General features: G+C 40.0%; 1 protein-coding gene across 6 annotated transcripts in view; it reads right to left on the minus strand.

Moving 5' to 3' along the window:
* The window catches only part of camta1a (calmodulin binding transcription activator 1a), a gene marked incomplete at its 3' end in the record, with an annotated part of 284,358 nt that overhangs the window by 250,617 nt on the left and 12,756 nt on the right, over positions 1–20,985 (minus strand). For all 6 annotated transcript variants that reach the window (XM_079679024.1, XM_079679023.1, XM_079679018.1 and 3 more), the window contains one exon: positions 19,983–20,086. In XM_079679024.1, coding sequence (XP_079535150.1) covers positions 19,983–20,086 — 104 coding nt within the window. The remainder of the gene's footprint in view (positions 1–19,982; positions 20,087–20,985) is intronic.

Consider the following 20,985-nt stretch of genomic DNA (forward strand, 5'->3'; position numbering starts at 1 on the left):
GTTCATTATTCAATTACTCCGATTTGAGGTATAAAGCAAGCCTTCGTTTCTTATGCCTTCCATTAACACTCTTTGCAAAAAAAATCTATACTTTGCTCTTGTAAATGAAAGCAATTTTTCCTGTGCCAACAACAGTAGTTTAGCTCTTATGGTGATTCAAGAGGCGATGACTGGAGGCCCTATGGCAGTACAACGGTTAAGAAGTGAGCAGGACAAACATAAATGTACAGTTGAAAGAAATCAGTCTAATATAGGACAAACTGCTGTCTTAGAGGGTTTCTTATCTCCAAGCAGAGTGGGATATATTGTGTCTGTCCAAGAGAGGGAAGTTGGCTTCCGAGATAAGAAAAGGACAATCAGAGCCAGATGATGAAAGATTTGATTCTGGGTACAAACAGGTTGAACTTTCCTTTCCGTGTAGAAACGGTACAGGTTTTGTATTAACGTGTGTCTGACTGAGGAGAACCACAAACATGTGCAGTCACTTCACTTCGGGTTTGACATTGAACTGTAATGAGGCCTGTAAGCACAATTTTTTTAAATATTTTGTTTTGTGTGTAGGAGAACTCCAGTTCCTTTGCTTGATAGTGTTAATAAAGTTCTATCCCCTCTTTTCTTTTCTTTCTGCGGAGCACATCAATCAAACTCAGCGGTCCAAACTTGGTCTGGGCGCTACTGACTAAGTACGATGTAAGCTCAAAAGCTAAATTATTTAGCCAGCAAGTCCAGTTGATAAATGTTGGAAGTGCAGCTCAATACATTACAGGGACGTGTGGACCAACTCTTTGGTAGGATTTATTATGCATTAGGAGAGATAAAGGCCATTGATTGTCTCCAACAAGGTCACTATAGGTCTCTTTCAGCACTGATGGGAACTATCTCTTGTGGCAACAACTTTAGGCCACCATTTGGCGATACTCTGCAATAAGGTTAATGAAATCTGCGGAAAGAAACTATGAACTGTCTCACGTCTACCAAGGATAGGGAGCGATAATGGGCTGTATTTATATGAAGGGATATCTAACTCTTCCATTATTCATGGGGTTGTGGAAAATGCAATGGCAGTGCTAATATAATATTGACCTAACCCCAACACTACATGCATGGCAATAGAGGCACATCTCACACACACACACACACACACACACACACACACACACACACACACACACACACACACACACACACACACACACACACACACACACACACACACACACACACACACACACACACACACACACACACACACACACACACACACACACACACACACACACACACACTGTGGAAAGTTACTGGAACATATCACTTCCTCTTATGATCAATTCATATAGCATACACGATACTGGGAACTCAATACAGGAGATGGTCTTCTTAAAGGTCACAGGAGTGACTGGACAAAGAGGAAACAGAGTCGTGTCCACAATACAAGAAACAGCCTTTATCATCAAAGGCATAGGATGGGATTGTTTTTCGGTCAAGATATACTCAGGAGGGAGTTTTCTCTCTTTATTTGCCGTACTGTGTGGGCGGACAAGAATAAAGCGAAATAAAACTGTGCTTGAATGGATTAATGGTTTATCAACCCGCACTTAATGAAGATGTGTGTGCGGCTGGCTTCATTGTAAAGCACAACCATCCCTCACAGATGGCAGCAAAGAGCAGACTTACACAAAAAAAAAAGATTTTCATTTGAAGATATTTTTGTATTCGGGTGATATGTATAAAGAGAAACTGTCGCTAGGAGACACAAACATAAACATCAAACGCTCCTCAGTCAACCAGAAGAGTCTTCCAATTTAAATCGGACCAATTTGTGGGAAACACAAATGTATTTCACCAAAATATTGAACGGATGAAAATGTATTTGTATCTAAAAACAAATGCATCTGGTATAATACAACAAGTGCAAAAACATTCAAGCAATGAACACAAGCTGTGTGTCCATCCATCCATCCAGACCTCCTCCTTCAAACTTTGATATTTTTGTTTATTAGAGCATAAAGTATACTGCAAAATAGTTCGATAAAAATATTCTGCACACAAGACACAACTGCCCAAATATACAGCCTACTTTGCAATTCTCAATGTGCCATTAGTCCTTTTTGTTTTAGTGTGTCCCAAATCATATAGGACAACCCAAGAGTCAGTACGTGAAATGCACAGAAAACAAAATGTCCTAGAGAAAAGGTGAAAAAGCCATGTGGGAAAAACAGTCCAGCCGAAGCATTCATTCCTCCGGTACAAAGGAGATTTATAAGCATTTGTATTGTTATATACCATCAAAGCACTTCTCAATCCTTTATACTTATGGAATAAACATGACTTTGAAAAATATCCTGCAGTGGGATCGGAGCTGAGCCACTGTGGGTCCACGTTGCCTCATCAACAGAGATCTCAAAAGGCAGCGCAGAATTTCAATGGTGCTTCAAGGTTCTGCTAAAGGACAGGCTAGGGGAGGGGGAGAGAGGGGAGGGGGGCGGAGGACAGGTATTTATGGACTCTCAAAAGACACTTTGTTGACACCTCAACCTTTTAGGCTCAAGCTGGAGAGCAAAACGCTGCTGTCTTTCAAACATCAACACAGGGGAGTCAAACAACAACCTCCCATACATCCCTGGAGAAGGCAACAACTGGCTAGCAGGACACTCTGGATGTCTATCTCGAGGAAGGCTGCTTCAGAGCCACTATTTCAAGCATACTACGTCATTGAGTGCCGCCGAAGGACTGTTCCAATGTCTAGCATACTTGGAATTCTACCGAGCCCGGCGTATTTCGTTTTGGAGGAATTTCGGGGCTGCACATGTGTAGACTCCGCGGTCTTAAAATCCCCACAATGCTTTGCGCACGGACCAATTTCCCCAAATCTGTGGCGGAAAATGTAAGGCGGGGCCTCTCATATGACGCACACTTGCTCGCCTGTTCCACTCTTTGTTTTCCGAATGCCAGGAAGTATTCTTGCCTCGCTTCTGAAGCAAGACGCTCGGAAGACATGTGCTACCAAGCAAGCGTACTCGACATTGAGAAACACCCTCAGTAAGGCTAGAAAGTAGAATTCAAAGTGGAAAACACAACTCAAACTGATATCACTGGTGGTCCGAGGAGGCCCTAAAAGCCAAAGCTAAGCACAGTGGGGAGCAGAGTGCTGTGTCAGACATGTTGGCTATCTGTAATGTACATTCATTCAAATACGTTTCAGGTTCAGTGCTTTACAAGCTTCAAACTATCAGGGATTAAACAAGCTGCATATTTTTGGTTCTGCACTGGGAATATTGTACGTACAAATCATGTCAATGTAAGTGTTCAATAAAAAACGTTTTGACTATTTTATGTTGTTCATGCTGTGTTTTGGTTCCGTGCCATGTCAGAAGCAGCAGAAACCATATAATACAAATATGTACCTTCGCTTTCCTTTGTAGTATACCTGCTACTGAGTGACTCACAATCAGCTTCCCTGCAGCAACTTCATAAACTCCGCCTGCCTGGGACATTTCTCAAAGAGGCTGCACAGATCACTCACTCTGAAGATAGAACAATGCACTAGTAAGGAATGTAATCCGAAGAAGAGAGCTTAGAAGTAAAAGAAATACCTAAATCTGCTGTCACTCATCATTTCAGTGTCCACTTTCCTTTTGTACAATTCATTCTGAAAAACTGTTTTGTCCTCAACTTGTATTAGCTAAATGCTTATTCAGGGAAATAATGTCTTTGCAAGATTGAAGGGACTTCTGCAAAAAAGCTAACTTTGAAACATTCAGGTGATTAGGGAAAACAAGAAGAAGAGCACAACTTGGATGCAGTCATTTCAGTTCAACAAATGACTTCAAGAAAGGAAGGAAATTTGAAGTATATATGACCTATCACTTTAAAAAGCCATTAGAAGAGAAACCTACTGAGAGCTTCCTTATTCTGCATCTTTATCCGTGTTGAAAAGGTTTTTAAGAACTCGCTCAGTCCTGGATCTGGGACCTGTGGGATGGATCATTATGTCCTTGTCAGCTTTATTTTTTAGATTCAGACAGTTTTATTGATGTGTAAACATCGTGAAGAGAAAAGAGACTTCAAATGCTGCCCAGATGAACAAAGGGCTCAAGGACATCCAACCAAAAGGACATTTGAATCCTGCTGGACCGGGATGCTACGAGCTGCTGGGATAGGCAGCTTTGATAAGAAAAAAACAATGAATTTATGAGAAATAACCTTTGATACTGTGACTCACTGAAACACAAACCTAAAGGTCAGGGTGACCTATGCCGGATGAATGCTACAAAGTAAGATATATACTGTATATTAACCGTAATATTGACAAAAATGGCAAACCCTACAATCCCCTGGTTCGAGAGTTTTGTACTTTTAGGCCAGCATGAGGAAACAAATATATTACAAAAGTAGTTTAAAGATCTTAAGGTTGTTACATTTATATTTAAATGAAGTATGAAACAAGCGGGGTTCATACCTTTACCTAATTTTCATGACCAAAACATTACTCTTTCTCAGCGGTACCACTGAAAACGGTTTATTTGAACATGGAACAGCAAAATAAGGTCTGCATATGAAACATGTTGTGCCTATCTAAAACAAATCAAATAGTAGGCTTACTAGCTTCTACACGCTAAAGCAACTCAAATCTCTCATCAGCAAAATACCTTGACAGTTAAATGCCATTTTACGTTTCATTACTATACCATACAGTATTTATTATCGTTATAGTATTACTATTTCGGCGATTAGATCAAATATAAATTATATTTGATGCAACTTTGGTTACATTTCCATGACTTTTCCAAAACTCTGGGAAAGATATTGTTTTCCATAACTTTTCCAGGGCCTGGAATTAGCATCTTGAATTTCCATGACTTTTCCAGGTTTTTAATGAGCACAAGAACCCTGAACAAGTGTGCTTTGAAATCATCATAATTGAGGTTCCTTCATTATATTAATTACAAATAGTTTATATTTGCAATGGCATTTTAAGAAATAAGAGTAGACTCAGATCCCCACTTCATTATTTAAGTTATCAGTTATTATTATTATTATTGTTATTAGTTAAATTATTTAATTTCATTATCTAAGTCTATTTGAGACTGGACTAAGAAAGGTCTCTGATTCGATGCGAACACCTCGTTACTTAGTTACCCTTTCTTCTAGATGGAGGAGCCAGGTTTTATAAAAGAGAAAATGACAGCTCAGTCAGCTGTGCATCCACACTCATGTCAACCTGCCAAATGCTGAGGTTCCTCGTCTGCACATTTTATTATAAATGCTTTAACACATGCAGCAGGAGAGCTAAAAATACAAAACACAAGATGCCATGGTGTTGCTCCATTAAACTCCAGTTTACCTCAAAGTGGGAAGACATGCAATTATCAGCTTAAAAGCTTCTTTGGTTTAGCAAAAGACCTAGTACTAAAGACACTAAAGCATGCATTAATGCAAGAAAATGGCTGCATTTTAAGTCAGTCCCTGCTGCTTACAAACAAGGTCATTGATAGCCCTAGTTCTAGTTCCCCGCCTTTGACAATGAAAGAGAGTTTAATCAGATGAAGGCCTAATGTAGCAGAGCTATAGAGGCACTGCCATGCCTGGAGCTGTCCATCAGATAGAAAAGGGCATGATGGGCTGGGATCCAAACAGGCCCACAGAGAATCCCAGCCTGCTGTTGTTGCTGGCTCCTCATTCTCAAGGACCTTTAGAGATCAAAGAGCAACACACAACAAGAGAGACAGCAAGAGGGAGACGGTGATACAGAGAGATGGACCAAAGAAAGTGAGTGGGGTAAGCAGGAAGGATGCCATGAATCAGAGAAACCCATGTGGCCTTCAGTGATTACCCAAACGCCAGCCCCCCTACCGAGTCAAAAGAACAATCAAAGGGAATTCCTGGAGAACGTCTGTGAAACATTCACTCTGAGTCACGGCATCCTCCTCCATCCGGCGCCAGATGAAGTGTCTTCCGACCTCAACTCCATCATAACATGTTACAGTGTGGAAATGATTTGCTCCTTTGATACTCTAAAAAAAGATGCTCTTTACTCTGAGGAATTGTTGAAGTAGCCTCTCTCCCTGCTTTCACTCTCTCAACAAAAATAAAAAGATACATGGTGTTCTTCTGCCGGCCAGCGCTGTTGTTTAACCTTGGTGAAATATTAAATGGGACAAGTAGTAGAGCCGAACAAATAGTGAGCAACACGAAGCGTTACGAAACAACTTAGAACATCTAAAAATGGACAACAAAAACATAACAGAAAGGGCAGGCAACCCTGAATATAAACTCAGCCCAGGCTCGGCCCAGCAAAGGAAATATCGTATTATAGATTACTAAAACGAGTTCAACTGAGATGGGGTTTGTTTAGATGGATGCAACCTATCACAAGTATCAAGAGGGGAGGTTGTGTGGTTCAAATGTTTATGTTCAGTCACCACAAGGAATGGATGAAATACCAGGGACACCGTAATATACAGAGTGTTGCAATAAAAAAAAAAACTATAGCCTTGAAAGAAATGAATACAATACAACCAGTGGCGGCGCCAGAGTATTTTTGTTGGGTAATCTATGATAGGGCTAACCCATACAGTGGTGGGGCTCAAATCAGTATTTGCAATGTAATTACATATACGCTATATCGCCCCCCTTGACAGTGAAACGCCACGCGTGAGGTTTAGATATTTCCCTGTCTCAATCCAAATTGAACTGTATGAAATAAAACGGCACATTTGTCTTGTAGTAAATAAAAAGGGATCACTGTGAACGTGACGTATGATAGTACACGTTGAAGATCCAATGGGGATATTGAATGGCGGTTCCGACTGATCTCAATCAGTAAGGCATGACCAAACGTTTCGTTGCTCTGATTGGCTGTAGGTCTATTCAAATTGCATTCGGAGGCATTTTGATCTGACCGCGGCCGCGCTGATATTATAACGCGAGAGAATTTCCACACCTTTAGTGTATAAAACTCCCCCACTACTTATGGCGCATTTCCACTGCAGTGGGTAGCCCCGTTTAAGCATCCTTAATCGTCCTCAAGCGGCCAGGCCAGTTTTTGGTGGCCTTTCCATATAGCGTAGCACCGGCTAGCGGGTACTTTTCCCCTCTTTTTCCGGTCCCATAAAATCGTGGTTCTATCAGGCCAGGGCCAGGGCTGAACTAGTGACGACAACACTCTCGACTGTTGATTGGTCAGAGAGAATCATCACAAGATCGCGCGCGAGATCATCCCTAGCGTCGCATATATATATCTAGAAGCAAGCTTGCAGCATTTTAATACACAGCATTTTTGTAAACGGAGGAGCTACAAAAATGGCAACGCCAAAGAAAAGCACACCGTGGTCGACCGAGGAGGTGACGACGTTCCTACATCTCATTGGCCAAAAAAAAGCCGATCGCCCCGCCTACACTGCGTTGCTGCCCCAGGTCCTAAACTTCAATGGAAACGCGCCACGGCCTCGGACGGCCAACGAGGCAGCCCGAGGCCTGAGCGAGGACGCTTAGGGACGCTTAAACGGGGCTACCCCGCTGCAGTGGAAATGTGCCATTAGACTATTCCTTGCACCACTCTTCTATCATAAACCTGAATGGTCTCAACCCTATTGCATCAGTAACGTGCACTTGTTGTTACAGCAGGATCAGTTTGTGTGTTGTGGACACGACCGGTATATGTTCGCAATCCGTGTTCTCAACATGCTTACTTTAACATCATTTTTCATGGTGGGGCTAAGGTGGGGCTAAGCCATTTCTTGGTATGGCTGTAGCCTACCCCAGCCATACCCTGGCGCCGCCACTGAATACAACTCATTGTTACCTTACAACAAAACCTTTGAAAAATCTCAGAGGGGTTCTTTCAAATCTTAAAATATACGGACATCTCTATGTTTAGAAAAATTATTAAAGTATTGATTTGACAAATAATAATCTGTCTATTCACTGAGGGGACATATCATGTTAATGTTCATGTTTATAATTGTATTTAGTGCCTCTACTTTGACAGGCTTTAATGTTCATAAAGCCCTTTATTTTTCTCATACTGCCTGTAACCAGAGCCCAGTCTGCTCTGATTGGTTAGCTGGCCGGCTCTGTTGTGATTGGCAAAAGCTATTTCTGCCATATTGCATAAGTTCTGTACTTTGACACCAAATACTTTCCTGCTCCTAAATTCCATTTGCTGTTAATCAGAAAGATAATTGTGTTAACACGGTTTTATTCAAGGGATCAGTTCAGGTGGACAGGCATTAAGGCAGCCAACAAATATCCACTCCCACTATGTTGAGCCGTCTATTGTGTCTATATCAGATTACATTATATTATTGCATCCTTACATTATGTTGTAGGGGTGTAAAACTTGATTCCCTTCAACGGCTCGTCTACCTGAGACACACCGCAGAGCATCAAACTGCGTCTTGCTCTCGTCTCACAGCGTTTTTTAAGATGTGATGTCAGCCGGAAATACTTGATTGCAAAGGCGGCGGTCCCAAAGCGTTAAGCACACCGGCTGAACAATATAGCACTGGTCATGAACAATATCTTTTCAGAGGAATATGCATAATTCAGAATAAGTAATTTTATAGCTTACCAGTTGCAGCAGCGGCCTTCTTGTGTGCTGCAATCTCCTGACACCCTTCTGACAGAATGGTAAAACACTTTTTTGTATTCCACAGGGTATGAGCGACAAGAGTAAAGCTGGCATTAATTTTGTTTTCAATCTCTTTCCATGCATCTTTTTTGTCTACACCCGTCAATGTGGAACTAAATTTCCCTTCTTATTATATGTTTTCTCTGATGTACATCCACTGTGAGCAGCAGATTTTTCTCCAAGCTGCAATTTGGTTTTCTTTTTGTTTCCATTTGGTCGATTCCCTATAATTTCTTCTCTATTTAAATGGTTGGAAGCTGCTTGTTGTTAGTTATCTCTTAATTGCTGCTGGAGACTAAAGAAAAGAAATAAAACAAATGATATTCTGTTTTTATACAATTAAGGCTTTTTATAACACTGGGTATATGCAGGAATCCTGAAGTCAAATGTAATATCTTTGAAGACCTTTTTTAAGATCCTTTCCATACGTTTTAAGACCTCATCGCCACTTCGAGTTTTAACCGGTTACATTGGCGACACACTTTACCTCACATTGACTATATACAGTATTGATTGTCCTTCCTCCTTATCTTCCAACCATTTGGACGCAGACTTGCATTTCCCCATAACGATGTTGTTTAACAACCGGGGTAAACGGATCTTCGCACGCCATCAAGCAGTGAGCGTGAGATGTCCTGTTCAGATGACGTCAAATCCAACGGGATGCCATAAATAAACTACACAGAATCACACTACACACCTACGCAATGATTACATTCAGGCAGACTGTAGAATACAACCGCTTTGGACAATTGATATACTTATTGAAAACAAGCTACAAAGTGTAATACCTTGGAAAATGCCGTTTAATACTTTTTAATAGCCTTAATTTTCGCTAAATTGATTTGTCAACTTTTAATACTTTTTAAGACCCAGCGGACACCCTGTAACAACATTTAATTTAATATCATTAACTCAGAAATGTAAGGAACTTATTTTACGAATAAAGAAAGTTATGAGTGGAGCAGCCGTAGGCTAAACAGCTCTCTTAAACCCTCAAAAAAGAAATGTCTTGATTAAAATAGATTGTATACACGAATGCCACTGAAGCATCGTCCCAAATTAAGAAAGTCAAAAACATTTCCGTTAGGGACAAACTCTGCTCCTGCTGAAGGGCTCAGACATGTTTAGTAGTTCCGGTGCTACCAGTCGTAAAAAAAGACTATAATGTATAAAAGGATTCAGTTTAAAAAAACGTATCAGCTTGCCAATATATGCAATATGCTTTTAAAAGTACCAAGAGGCTTCTTAGATTACAGAGAGGATCATGAAAGTGAATATGATTACGCTGGCTCCTGCCATTCAATCCCACTCGTGGCTGGCAGAACAGAGGTATTCACTCATAAGAACATCTACTGTATAAGGAACAATATAACAGTTTATTGAAGCATAGACGCACGCCTCAAATGCAGAACTCATTTTCCTTTATCTAGTAAATAAAGTTAAACTCCATTACGAAATGGTTCCGCACAGAGAAATCCTGAGCCAGCAATACAGAGAAAAAAGGTTGAAATCTTTGCTTCTGTACCTGAATAGCTTTGCAGCTCAGTGAGCACATGTGGGAGAAGGGAGAGAGACAGAAGATAAGAGTAAAAGAGGGTGACCAGAGGAAGAGAAAGCTGGATAGAAATCGAAGACACAAGCTGGGTTCAATTTAACGGCTTCCCACAGGAGTCAGAGTGACCTGTATCTGCTAAAATAGAGGTCATGCAATTTTGAGTGGATCCCCCCGTCTTCAGAGGATACTGAAGACCCCTGCCTTGATGTGCACATCCAGAGGAAAAAGCAAAAGGTCCCTGTAGCCTGCAGAACCCCCCGAATGACCTGACTGGTTGGGTTCCTATTACAACTACCTGACTACACCGTAGCCTCGCAATTGACACTTCACAGTATGCTACAACACTAGCAATCAGTAAAGCTATCAAGCTCACAGGAAGTTACCATGAAGTCAGCCATCCAAAGAAACTCCACAAATTCCTGTTTTCTACTTCCACAAGCCAAATGGCGAAGAAAAAGCACCGTGAAATATATCAAGTAAACTGAAACGCAGTGAAACCGTAAGATGAAAGTAAGTATGATAACTCCCAACACATAGACATAAATTAGCCTGGGTGCTCCTATTAAAAACACTTTGAAAAGAAATGGAGACAAGTTGTCACAGCAACACTGTGGCTGAATAACTGTGAGCAGCCAGAATAAATTGTGCAGGCATTTTGCCATCCAAACCTCAACTGAGTAGTTCAATGAAGAGCTGATATAAATAAAATCTGAAGAAGGATCCCCACAGGATCCCCGGCTCCTTCTCTATTCATTCACAGGTTCTCAGAACCTGTTCCTGAAGACACAGTGTGCATCTAACCCAAAATATACAAAAGAAAACCCAAAAACAACAAATAAACAAACAGATAGATGGAGAAATGTGACCTTTAATTCCCACTGATTGCCCCCTGAGATGCTAATGAACATTTCTGTAAACATTTGCAATTGGTGGAAGTCGTTTTAATTACTCTCCACAGAAAAAGCAATGCAAGGCAAGGAACTCGAATGAAGATAAACATTTAATCAAGCATGACCTTGTGTTCGATTGGATGAATTCTCTAAGCACTAACATCCATACAAAAAAACCACACTGACGGTTCAGGTTTGAAAATGACAGAAATGTATCCGAATTGGCAATTTGACCAAGGTATCCAGGTATTTCCAACACAAGACCTTCTAATCCATAGGAGGAAAGCTTTTATCCATACATTGTTTTAATGAGGTCAGACTAAAGGGATCCTCCAGCTTTTGAAGCATGAGTTTCAAGCCAAAGTCTTAGTCCTGCAGTACAATCCACAAATATAATTGGCTTTGTCTGTAAAGCATTAAAAAAAAGAATGTTTAGTGCTGAGTGGTGTTGAGTGCAGTGCTATGAGTCATCCATACTACAACTTGAGGTCTGTGCATCTCATAACACACACATCTGGAGGCGGTTGCAAAGGGTTTTCCCGCAGTGTTATGCAGTTGAGGTGCCCCACGTTGCCTGAAATAGTGTGCCTAATGATGCAAGAAATTATTACTTTATTTTAAGATTCTTTTTTTGGGCTTTTTATGGCTTCATTTTATATTCATAGGTAAAGTTATATCGCTCCAGGTATCCACCAACAGTCCATGTGAAAGGCCTGTCTCTCAAACAATCTGATTGGACAATGGAGAGAGAGAAAAAAACACGGCAATGACTTTTTTCTGCTCTGCAAAAATGAACTTGCAAAAAGTTGGAGAAGAACAATCAGGATAATGAAAAGTGTAATCAAGACAAAGGGCTGCTTTAAAAAATGCAGAGTGGCGTGATAAGCTGCAACGATGCAGTTGACAGAACATTTGAGAAGAACAATTGCGAAGTTCAACAGAAGTAAGAGTATACTGCTAGACGGACAAAAAGCCGAAACCTGAAAGACACCATATGAACTGGTATTGAAGACAGTCTTAATCATTGGGTAGGAAAACTCAATTTAATCAGTTTTTTATTTTTAAATTAAAATATCTCTGTAAAAAAAAGTCTTTAGAATGTTTTGTGAAAAGATGAATGAATACACCCCACCACACATAATTGTATTCAAGGGTGTGCACAGAATCTGAGCAGCAGGATGCCAGATAACACATGGAGCAGGTTACCACAAATTATGTTTTAGTCAGAGATAAGGAGTGAATGATTGCACCACACTGCATCCAATTGCGCCTGTCATTATAGCACCTATCTGGCGGTGTTACTGACACTCTCTCAGGTTTATCCGATCTCGCCTTTAATTTCATTTGTTGTGGTTTTTGATCGCTGCTTCCCTGGCTGTTACACTCACTGCCCGGTGATTCTGCTAAGTGTTTCCTCTGGTGCTGCTGCTCTGTCCTGAGCGGAGGCTTATTGCCTGAAGGCGCCGTGCTGTGCTGCTGCCGGTGGTGGCCTGAGGCAGAGAGGATTATTCCTGACGACAGGGGCATTAAATGTGTAGCAGGCCGGTGGAGGCCTTAGCTGATGCTCTCTTGTCTGTTTTGGTTCAGCACAAGTTCAGAAGCAGTCCTCTCTAAGCCGAGGAGGAGCTCGCAGTACTCGGAGCGTTGTGCCGTTCATTAAAGGCTGAGGGTGTCACACCGGCTTAGGCCCAGTGTCCTCCATCACCCAAGGCTTCATGCTGTACTCCTCTGCCTCGGCTTTTTAAGACTGAGTGACTAGGAATATAGCCACTTCTCCGGAATGTTCTGTTTGTCGATGCTTCATAATGTCACACATTTGACCTACTTGTTAAAAGTCGGCAAGGTTTATGTCTGAGAAGTCTAATCCAGCATGTTGCTGCAGAGAAAATGTTTCTCGCTCTTCAGGAATGCAGAAGCAAGTCAGACATGTTGTCATTCAGACTCGATGCCCATAAGAGCAGCGACAGAAGTACATAGTGAAGGGGAAAAATCAAACTGAATAGCAGACGAGGCTAAATAAAATCTGCTACTTTCTTTGACTGCTAGTTTCCCAATGGATGATACTCTTGCTGCGAATCCTATAATAAAACCCAGGCTGAATTAGAGCTCTAAAGTGAACCAACGAGCATGAAGTCCATCTTTGCAAAATTGCAATTCTCCAGCACATCTCAAGTCTTGCAACCTTCATGCCAGCGTAACCAAACATCAGGGCCGCTCTGTCTGATCTTGAAAGGGATATAAGCCTAAAGCCGTCTCTGTGTGAGATGTCCTTCTTTAAAGAGATTCTAATCTCAACCGAAATGTCTCGCAAAATAGAGGTCATCGTGCCAGAGCACCGAGCAGACAATGGCACTTGGCCACAGGAGGAGGAATTCTGTGAGGATTTGTTGTGTTTCCCGAGAGACATGGGAACATCAATGGCTGAAAGGGCAGTGAAGCAAACAAGGTAAATATAGACCACATGGAAGGATTTGTATTTTGCAATTTGCCATCTATAAAGTGGGCTCATTTTACCATGTTGGAAATCAAAGAAATGTCAGATCATTTCCGCATTTTGTGTTATTTCAATCACGGCCTCCTTTAGTCTTCGTTTTCATAATACCTTGTTTTTCCTCGGTAAATTCTCAAGCACTGCCAGGTACTTCTCTCCAATTGATAATTTGAAGGCTGATATCCATACCTTGCACGCTGCTCATGATTCAATGACGAGCCCCATTCAACCCCTCTAAACTCCCATCCCCTCCCTTGCATTTTGATTCAATTGGTTTATCTAATTTTCCAGTAAATGCTTAAAATGTATTCCTGCACACCTTCCTCTCATAAAACGACACAGGGGAATCATGAGAATAAGAATGGAAATGAATAGCTCTGCATTAGCTGCACTTCACCTCACCAGCAACACCAACACCCCCCCACTCACTCTCCTCCCAGATTAAAGTTTCGAGCAGCAAGCTGTATCCGCAATCTTTTTAACTGAATCTAAAATGAAGTGCGTAGCTATTCTTGAATGAAACTAAATCATCCCACATTCGAACAAGGTGGAAATAATGTAAGATGCAAAAAGAAGTGGGCTGAATGGGAAAGGAACAACAGACCCTTTATGGTTATTCCTTCAAGCTCTACATTTGTTTTGCCGTGTCAGGAATACAAATAATAGCTTCCGTGGGAACCAGTGGACACATGAGCGAGCACAGAATAAAGCCTAAAAAAGGCAAGTAAAGGCTTTTATTTCAAGCTCTCCAAAAGTTAGAGTTGTAAAGAAGTCCACCAAGTAAAATAAATCCATTTGTTTTGCTTTCCAAGCTGCAGTCTCTAGTCAAAGTATTTACTTTATGATAGACCTCTTTTTAAATGGGCCCTCGTATGCTCATTTTCAGGTTCATATTTGTATTCTGTGCCTCTACTGTGTGGGAGAGAAGCATCCTTTGGAGGGAACTTTGGGATTTCAGCCTTTGCAGACCATTTACATCAGGGGAGGGGAACCTTTTTCCTCTCAAGGGCCATTTACATTTTTTCAACATCCTCCGAGGGCCTTACAAATTATTGACCTCTGCTTAAAAAAACTAAAATCACAGCCCATTCATTTGGCCTTTCTTTCATGCTGTGCAAAGAAAAAGCAACCTCTTAATCCAGATATCTTACCATGACTCGCGCATGCACGTGCACGGTTGTGGAATGACCACCAAAACTGAAAGATATGGACACAAGATGTGTGCAAATGTATTTAGTTTCCTATCCATGTGACCATTATTTAAAGTGTGGTGGGGGGGGGGACCTCACATCCTCTAGGGGGCGTCCAGGGGGCATGCTCCCCCGGGGAGATTTTTGTTTTAAATGTTGAAGTTAAAAGCATCAATCTGGTGCACTTTGAGAGCAACATTAGGAGATCTATGGAAACATCTCTCAACATCCATATGAAACAGAACTGTAAGCAGATTTTATTTTAATTTTATTTCACTCAGGTGTATTTCCGCAAGCCCTGAAAACTGCAGTAATTAAACCGCTCCTAAAAAAGCATAACTTAGACACAACCGTAATGAATAATTACAGGCCAATATCAAACCTTCCTTTTTTAGGCAAATTGATTGAAAAAGTTGTTTTTCAACAGTTGAGTAATTTCATGTTTTTAAATGACAGTTTTAATGTCATCCAATCAGGCTTTCGACCAAACCACAGCACTGAAACTGCACTTGTAAAGGTCTTAAATGACATTCATTTAAACACAGACAGTGGCAGAATATCAGTTTTAGTATTATTAGATCCCAGCGCTGTATTTGACACTGTTGACCACAACATATTGCTAGACCGTCTAGAAAACTGGGTGGGAGTTTCAGGAACAGCTCTAAATTGGTTTAGTACCTACTTAAAGGACAGAAAAAACGTTGTCTCAATAGGCAACTACACATCAACTTTGACAAATATGTCATGCGGGGTTCCTCAAGGCTCCATCTTAGGACCGTTGCTTTTTAATATCTATATGCAACCACTGGCTCAAATTATTAAAAACAACGATCTAAGCCATCACATCTATGCAGACGACACCCAGATTTATTTTAAAATTATACCGGGAGACTATTCTCAGATTAGAACACTGAGCAAGTGCATTGAGCACATCAATGACTGGATGACTGGATGACTTTCTCCAACTGAACAAACAAAAAACTGAGATCATTGTTTTTGGAGCAAAGAAGGATTGATTAAAAGTAATCGCAGAGCTTCAGTCGGCAGACTACAAAACAACTAATAAAGCTAGAAATCTAGGTGTAGTGATAGACTCAGACCTGAATTTTAACAGCCACATTACAACGGTCATTAGGTCTGCATACTATCACTTGAAGAACATATCGAGGATTAAAAAACTAATGTCACAACAGGACTTAGAAAAGCTTGTCCATGCTTTTATTTTCAGTAGACTCGACTACTGCAATAGTGTATTCACAGGGCTGACAAAAATATCCATCAGAAAGCTGCAGCTGATTCAGAACGCTGCTTTACGTGTCCTCACTAACATTAAAAGTGGATCACTTCAGTCCTGTTCTGAAATCTTTACATTGGCTTTCAGTCGGCCAAAGAATTGATTTTAAAGTACTATTGCTAGTTTTTAAATCATTACATGGTTTAGGACCAAAGTATATTGTTGAACTCCTACATAATTACGAGCCATCAAGGTGCCTCAGGTCTTCTGGGACGGGTCTGCTATCGGTTCCGAGAGTAAAAACAAAACATGGAGAGGCAGCATTTAGCTATTATGCCCCGACAATCTGGAACAAACTACCCAAATCATGCACGTCCGCAGAAACGCTTACTATTTTTAAATCAAGATTAAAAACATATGTCTTTGCCGCTGCTTTTAATTGAGATGATCATATTCGAACTACAGTATGCCTTTTAAACATGTATTGTATACCTGTGGTGTTTATTTTAATTATTTTATTATCTTTGCTTTGTAATGCCTGTTGTGAAATGCCATTATATAATGTGTTTTTACTCTATTTATTCCTAAAAAGTCTTTTAATTTGTTTTGTAAAGCACTTTGAATTATCGCCTACAGAAAAGAGCTATATAAATAAACGTGCCTTGACTTATTTATTTATTTTATCATATTTTACAAATCACTCCCTTTTCAAACTGTATTCTTGTTTGTCATATAGTATTTTATACCTGTTTACTTTATTCTCTTATTTTTTATAACTATAATGATCATATAAAGATGTGCCTTTACCTCACTGGTTGTAGAAAAAGCTTCTTGTATTCGTTAGCATAGCTAGCTAACCAGATTCTAATAACAACAAAGTTATTGACTGTATGACCAGTATGACAGATGAACAGATGCCACTGGGCTTTCAACTAAAGACACACCCACGCAAAAACTGTGGCATGTGTACGGCTCCTTATGGGTACTGCAATTTCTGAAGTGCCGGAACGGCGTTCTTGTGCTCTCCGTCAGAACTACACCCCTGTCAGACGAGACACATACCACGTGATGACACGTTAGGCTCGTGTTGTGTTCAAGAACCCTGGCCAGGAAAAACAGGCACTCGCTTGTTTAATTCTTTTGCGGTCTAGATTTCTTTAATTTTTTTCTTTTTTGCGTGTGTTTATAAATTACCTCGAGGGCCGCACCAAATGGTCTCGCTGTCCGTATACGGCCCGGGGGCCGGAGGTTCTCCACCCCTGATTTACATGCACAAAAATCTATATAACACACTAAAGGAAAGGTAAAACCCCAAAAAGCATCATAGGACCTCTTAAATCAAACAGGGGAAAAAATGACTGGCCAATAACCAGAAGATGTTTGTTATGAAACAAGAGAAAATGAAGCCACCAATCTGTATCTTAAATACAAATTAGCAGCTCTAACCTACCAGAATACTGAGATACCTGAAACGTAAAAAGTGGAAAATTAGAGCATTAAGCATGCTGAGCTAGTGCCAGAAATATGCACAGAATTGATGAGGTGTCACTTTCACTAAGAGTCACACAATTGCGCCGACAAGGAGCCTCTCTGATCCCTCCCTTCCTGCACGTCTGCTACCAATGAGGCACACACCTTCTGATTTGCATGGTCTGCACAAAAAAGAAACGTCCTTCAATTTCGGAAAGGTTGTCTTGCTCTCTTCAACCCTGGAAACACTATTGTCATGCATACCAAAACACCACTGGAACTGACTTTTGTGTTCCAATGTGCCATCAGCCCACCAAACATCCACAGCAGAATCTGAAGCCCAGGAACACAATAACACGGTGTTATCCCTGAAAATAAGCCTGTTTTGATTAAATGTGGTAATATATGACAAGAAATGCTAACAACACTAGCATTCATCCCAAGCAATTTCCCAGACTTGCATTTTGAGATCAATTTCAAAGCCATGTTAATTAATTTAGACTGCTGGCAGCACAATGCAGGTCAGACAGGGCAAACAAGTTACAACATCAGCCAATTAGAAACACACAAGCGTTAGACATTTGTTTCATAACTAGGGCAGGGCTTGTGAGCAAAGATATGACAGATGGTGACTTGGATAAAAACTGCAAATGATCAGAAACTGAGTATTTATTGCTGTAGTAATCCCAGTTGTATTTGTGTCTATTTCCTCAGATCCACGTCTTTATCCCAGATGAATAATGAATTCCTTCATCTATTTTCTCAAATATATTGAGAGTCGGGGGAAAAAAATATTTAACTGTATGTCATTGACAGATTGTCTTTTTGAATCTCCTGTTCCTTATAAACGAGCCGGTCTGGTGACTTATCATCTGGTTGTTTTTCAGTCAATTAACTTTCATCACTGCAGATGACTATATTTTTACGGTCACAATGTGTTAATCAAAAGCATGGATGGTTGAGTTTTTCATATTTATTTTAAGATTTGTCATGGTGTGTGTTTAGGGATAATTGCTACTAGTTATTCTTCAAAGAGAACAAGCAGTTTTTCATCCATCAAATGTGGAAACAAAGCAGATAAACTCATCAACCTGTCCCCCGAGAAAAAGAGCAGGTTGGTAAATGAGTTTGGAGCAAGATGCAGGAAGTGTCCCTGTAAGGCCAATACAGTATAACATGTTAAAGACTTTAATATATGTCGTTCCATGCATTAATATAATGGAAGAGCAGATCATAACTATGTGTGCATGAATCATGAAGATTGTTATGGGCTGTATTCCAATTTCTTGTGCATTTAGAAAATTACTACACAAAATACAAGAGGAAATGAGGTGTGTCTGCACACACATGTAGTAAATCAAGATTAAGGCAGCAGCAATTCATTTGGCAGTTCAATTTTCTAGAAGACTCCGCATTCCTGTAAGAAAACATATTTTTAAACAACTACAGCAAACAAGACAAAAAAGTATTTTAAATAAATGGTCCTGAGAAAGAGTTCAAAACGTCCTTTAGGAAAATAAAACCATAGCAAAGAGCATCTGTGGCATCTCACAAGATCATAGTGTTTTCAGATTTGATTTTCCACAGAGAAAATTTAAAGAGGAGTGTTATCTCCCCTAATGCGATGCAAATGTGAAGTGCGAGACACCTTGAGCTTTCACAGCACCAATGTTAAACACTGTTTACGTTAACATGGAGAGCCCCTCACGATGCCTGCTAAATACAGCAGCAGGAAACGTTGGTGAATAGGACTCAACATGCAATTGACTTTAACCTTCGATTTCTGCAAAACAGGGTTTCCTTCCAGAATAATGAGCATGAGAAAATCCATAGTAAACATAAACTGCAAGAAGAGATTTTACAAATGTCCCAGTACAAACATGAAGATAGACGGAGATGGGGTTATCCTTATATTTAGTTTTCAACTAAAGAATGTATTGCAATTAAAAAGGGACAAAGCCCATGAATTAACTATCCATCTATCAATCTATATATATATATATATATATATATATATCCATCTATCTATCTATCCATTAATCTATATATCTATCTATCCATCTATCTATATATCCATCTATCAACTACTACTATGTTTCACTTGTTTGTGAAGAAAATACGAGGCAGTAAAATATATTTTTTAAACACTTCAATTAAATATTTGCAAAGATATTTTGCAGATTTCTTTCTGAAATTGCCTTTTAAATATAACCAATCCAACAAATAAAATAAGATAAGAATTATAAAAAAAATTGTAATCTTGTACAGACCCACTCATGTTGAATTGTCAGTTTGCTGTAATCTGAAGATGGAATACCAGAAAATGAAACCAATTTGGAAGTGTTTTTTCCCATAATGATATTATTTGGTAAATCGGGGACACCTATTACAAAGATGTTAGGATGTTTTGAAGAGAGTTTTGTACATTTGAAAAAGGCCTGAAAGAACAACGTGTCTCATGCAGACGTGTGAGCAGAGGGATGGATGGAGCAGACGGGCTGTGATGAGGAGCCTCACCTCATTAGTGTTCCACCGGTGTCTCTCCTTTGGCAGCGAGGTGCATTTTGGTAGACATTCAAGCAGCTTCTTGGGCAGGTATATTTTCAAATGTCCATGTTCATCTAGAACAAGAGCAAGACAAAACAGAATATTTAGCACAGGCTTCATCTCGTATTCACTTGTTCATCTACCTCTTTATCAGACTATCAGTCTGCAGCAACACACAGACTGTCAAATAACAATCCCCAACTGAATAAGGAAATTCATTTAAGAACAGAGTATTGCATACATTTTATTTTGTACTGGACTCAATTATTTTACTGTGAAATGCATTCCATCAGGGGATCTCGCCAGAAATGTTTCACTGTCAACTTGTAAAGGCTGTGTCTATTCATTATTTAGACACAGTAAACACCCTTGAGTGATTTTAAAGTGTATGGGGATTTGGTATGGGAAACTGCGTGCTGCAAGCCAGAATGTGGTATATTATTCAGGGAAATAATTACAATTACCAGGCCCAATGCTTACATCACAATAAATGTCGTTCAATACATCATTTACATTTCACAACCATTATAAAACAGTAGGGTTTAAGGCCGCTCTCATGCATGGATGCATTTGAATGTTCCTCTCATTCCAGTGCTTTATTCCTTCTAAAATATGCAGATGGCTCAAATATGAACAAATGATATTTGTTTCAGAGGACGAAAACATGTGGAATGAATTATGTAATGAAAAAATCACTCACATATATATATATATAGATATATATACTGTATCTATACATTATAGTATTGGCGTGTTTCCTCCCCCCCCTAAGAACTTTAGATATAGGCTAAGTTTCTAAGATACAAAACAAGGATATTCTAGGCAAAGATCTTATCTTTAATAAGTTTAAACTAAACAATTCACAGAAGTTGAATGGAAAATGCTCGTCGAAAAAGCAATATCGGCATCTAAAAGGTCTGTGTGTGGAAAAGGTGTATGGTTCATTTCAAAAGGCTGCACGGACACATAAAAG

Source organism: Notothenia rossii (genome assembly GCF_949606895.1).
Source record: "Notothenia rossii genome assembly, chromosome: 4".
Lineage (NCBI taxonomy): Eukaryota > Metazoa > Chordata > Actinopteri > Perciformes > Nototheniidae > Notothenia > Notothenia rossii.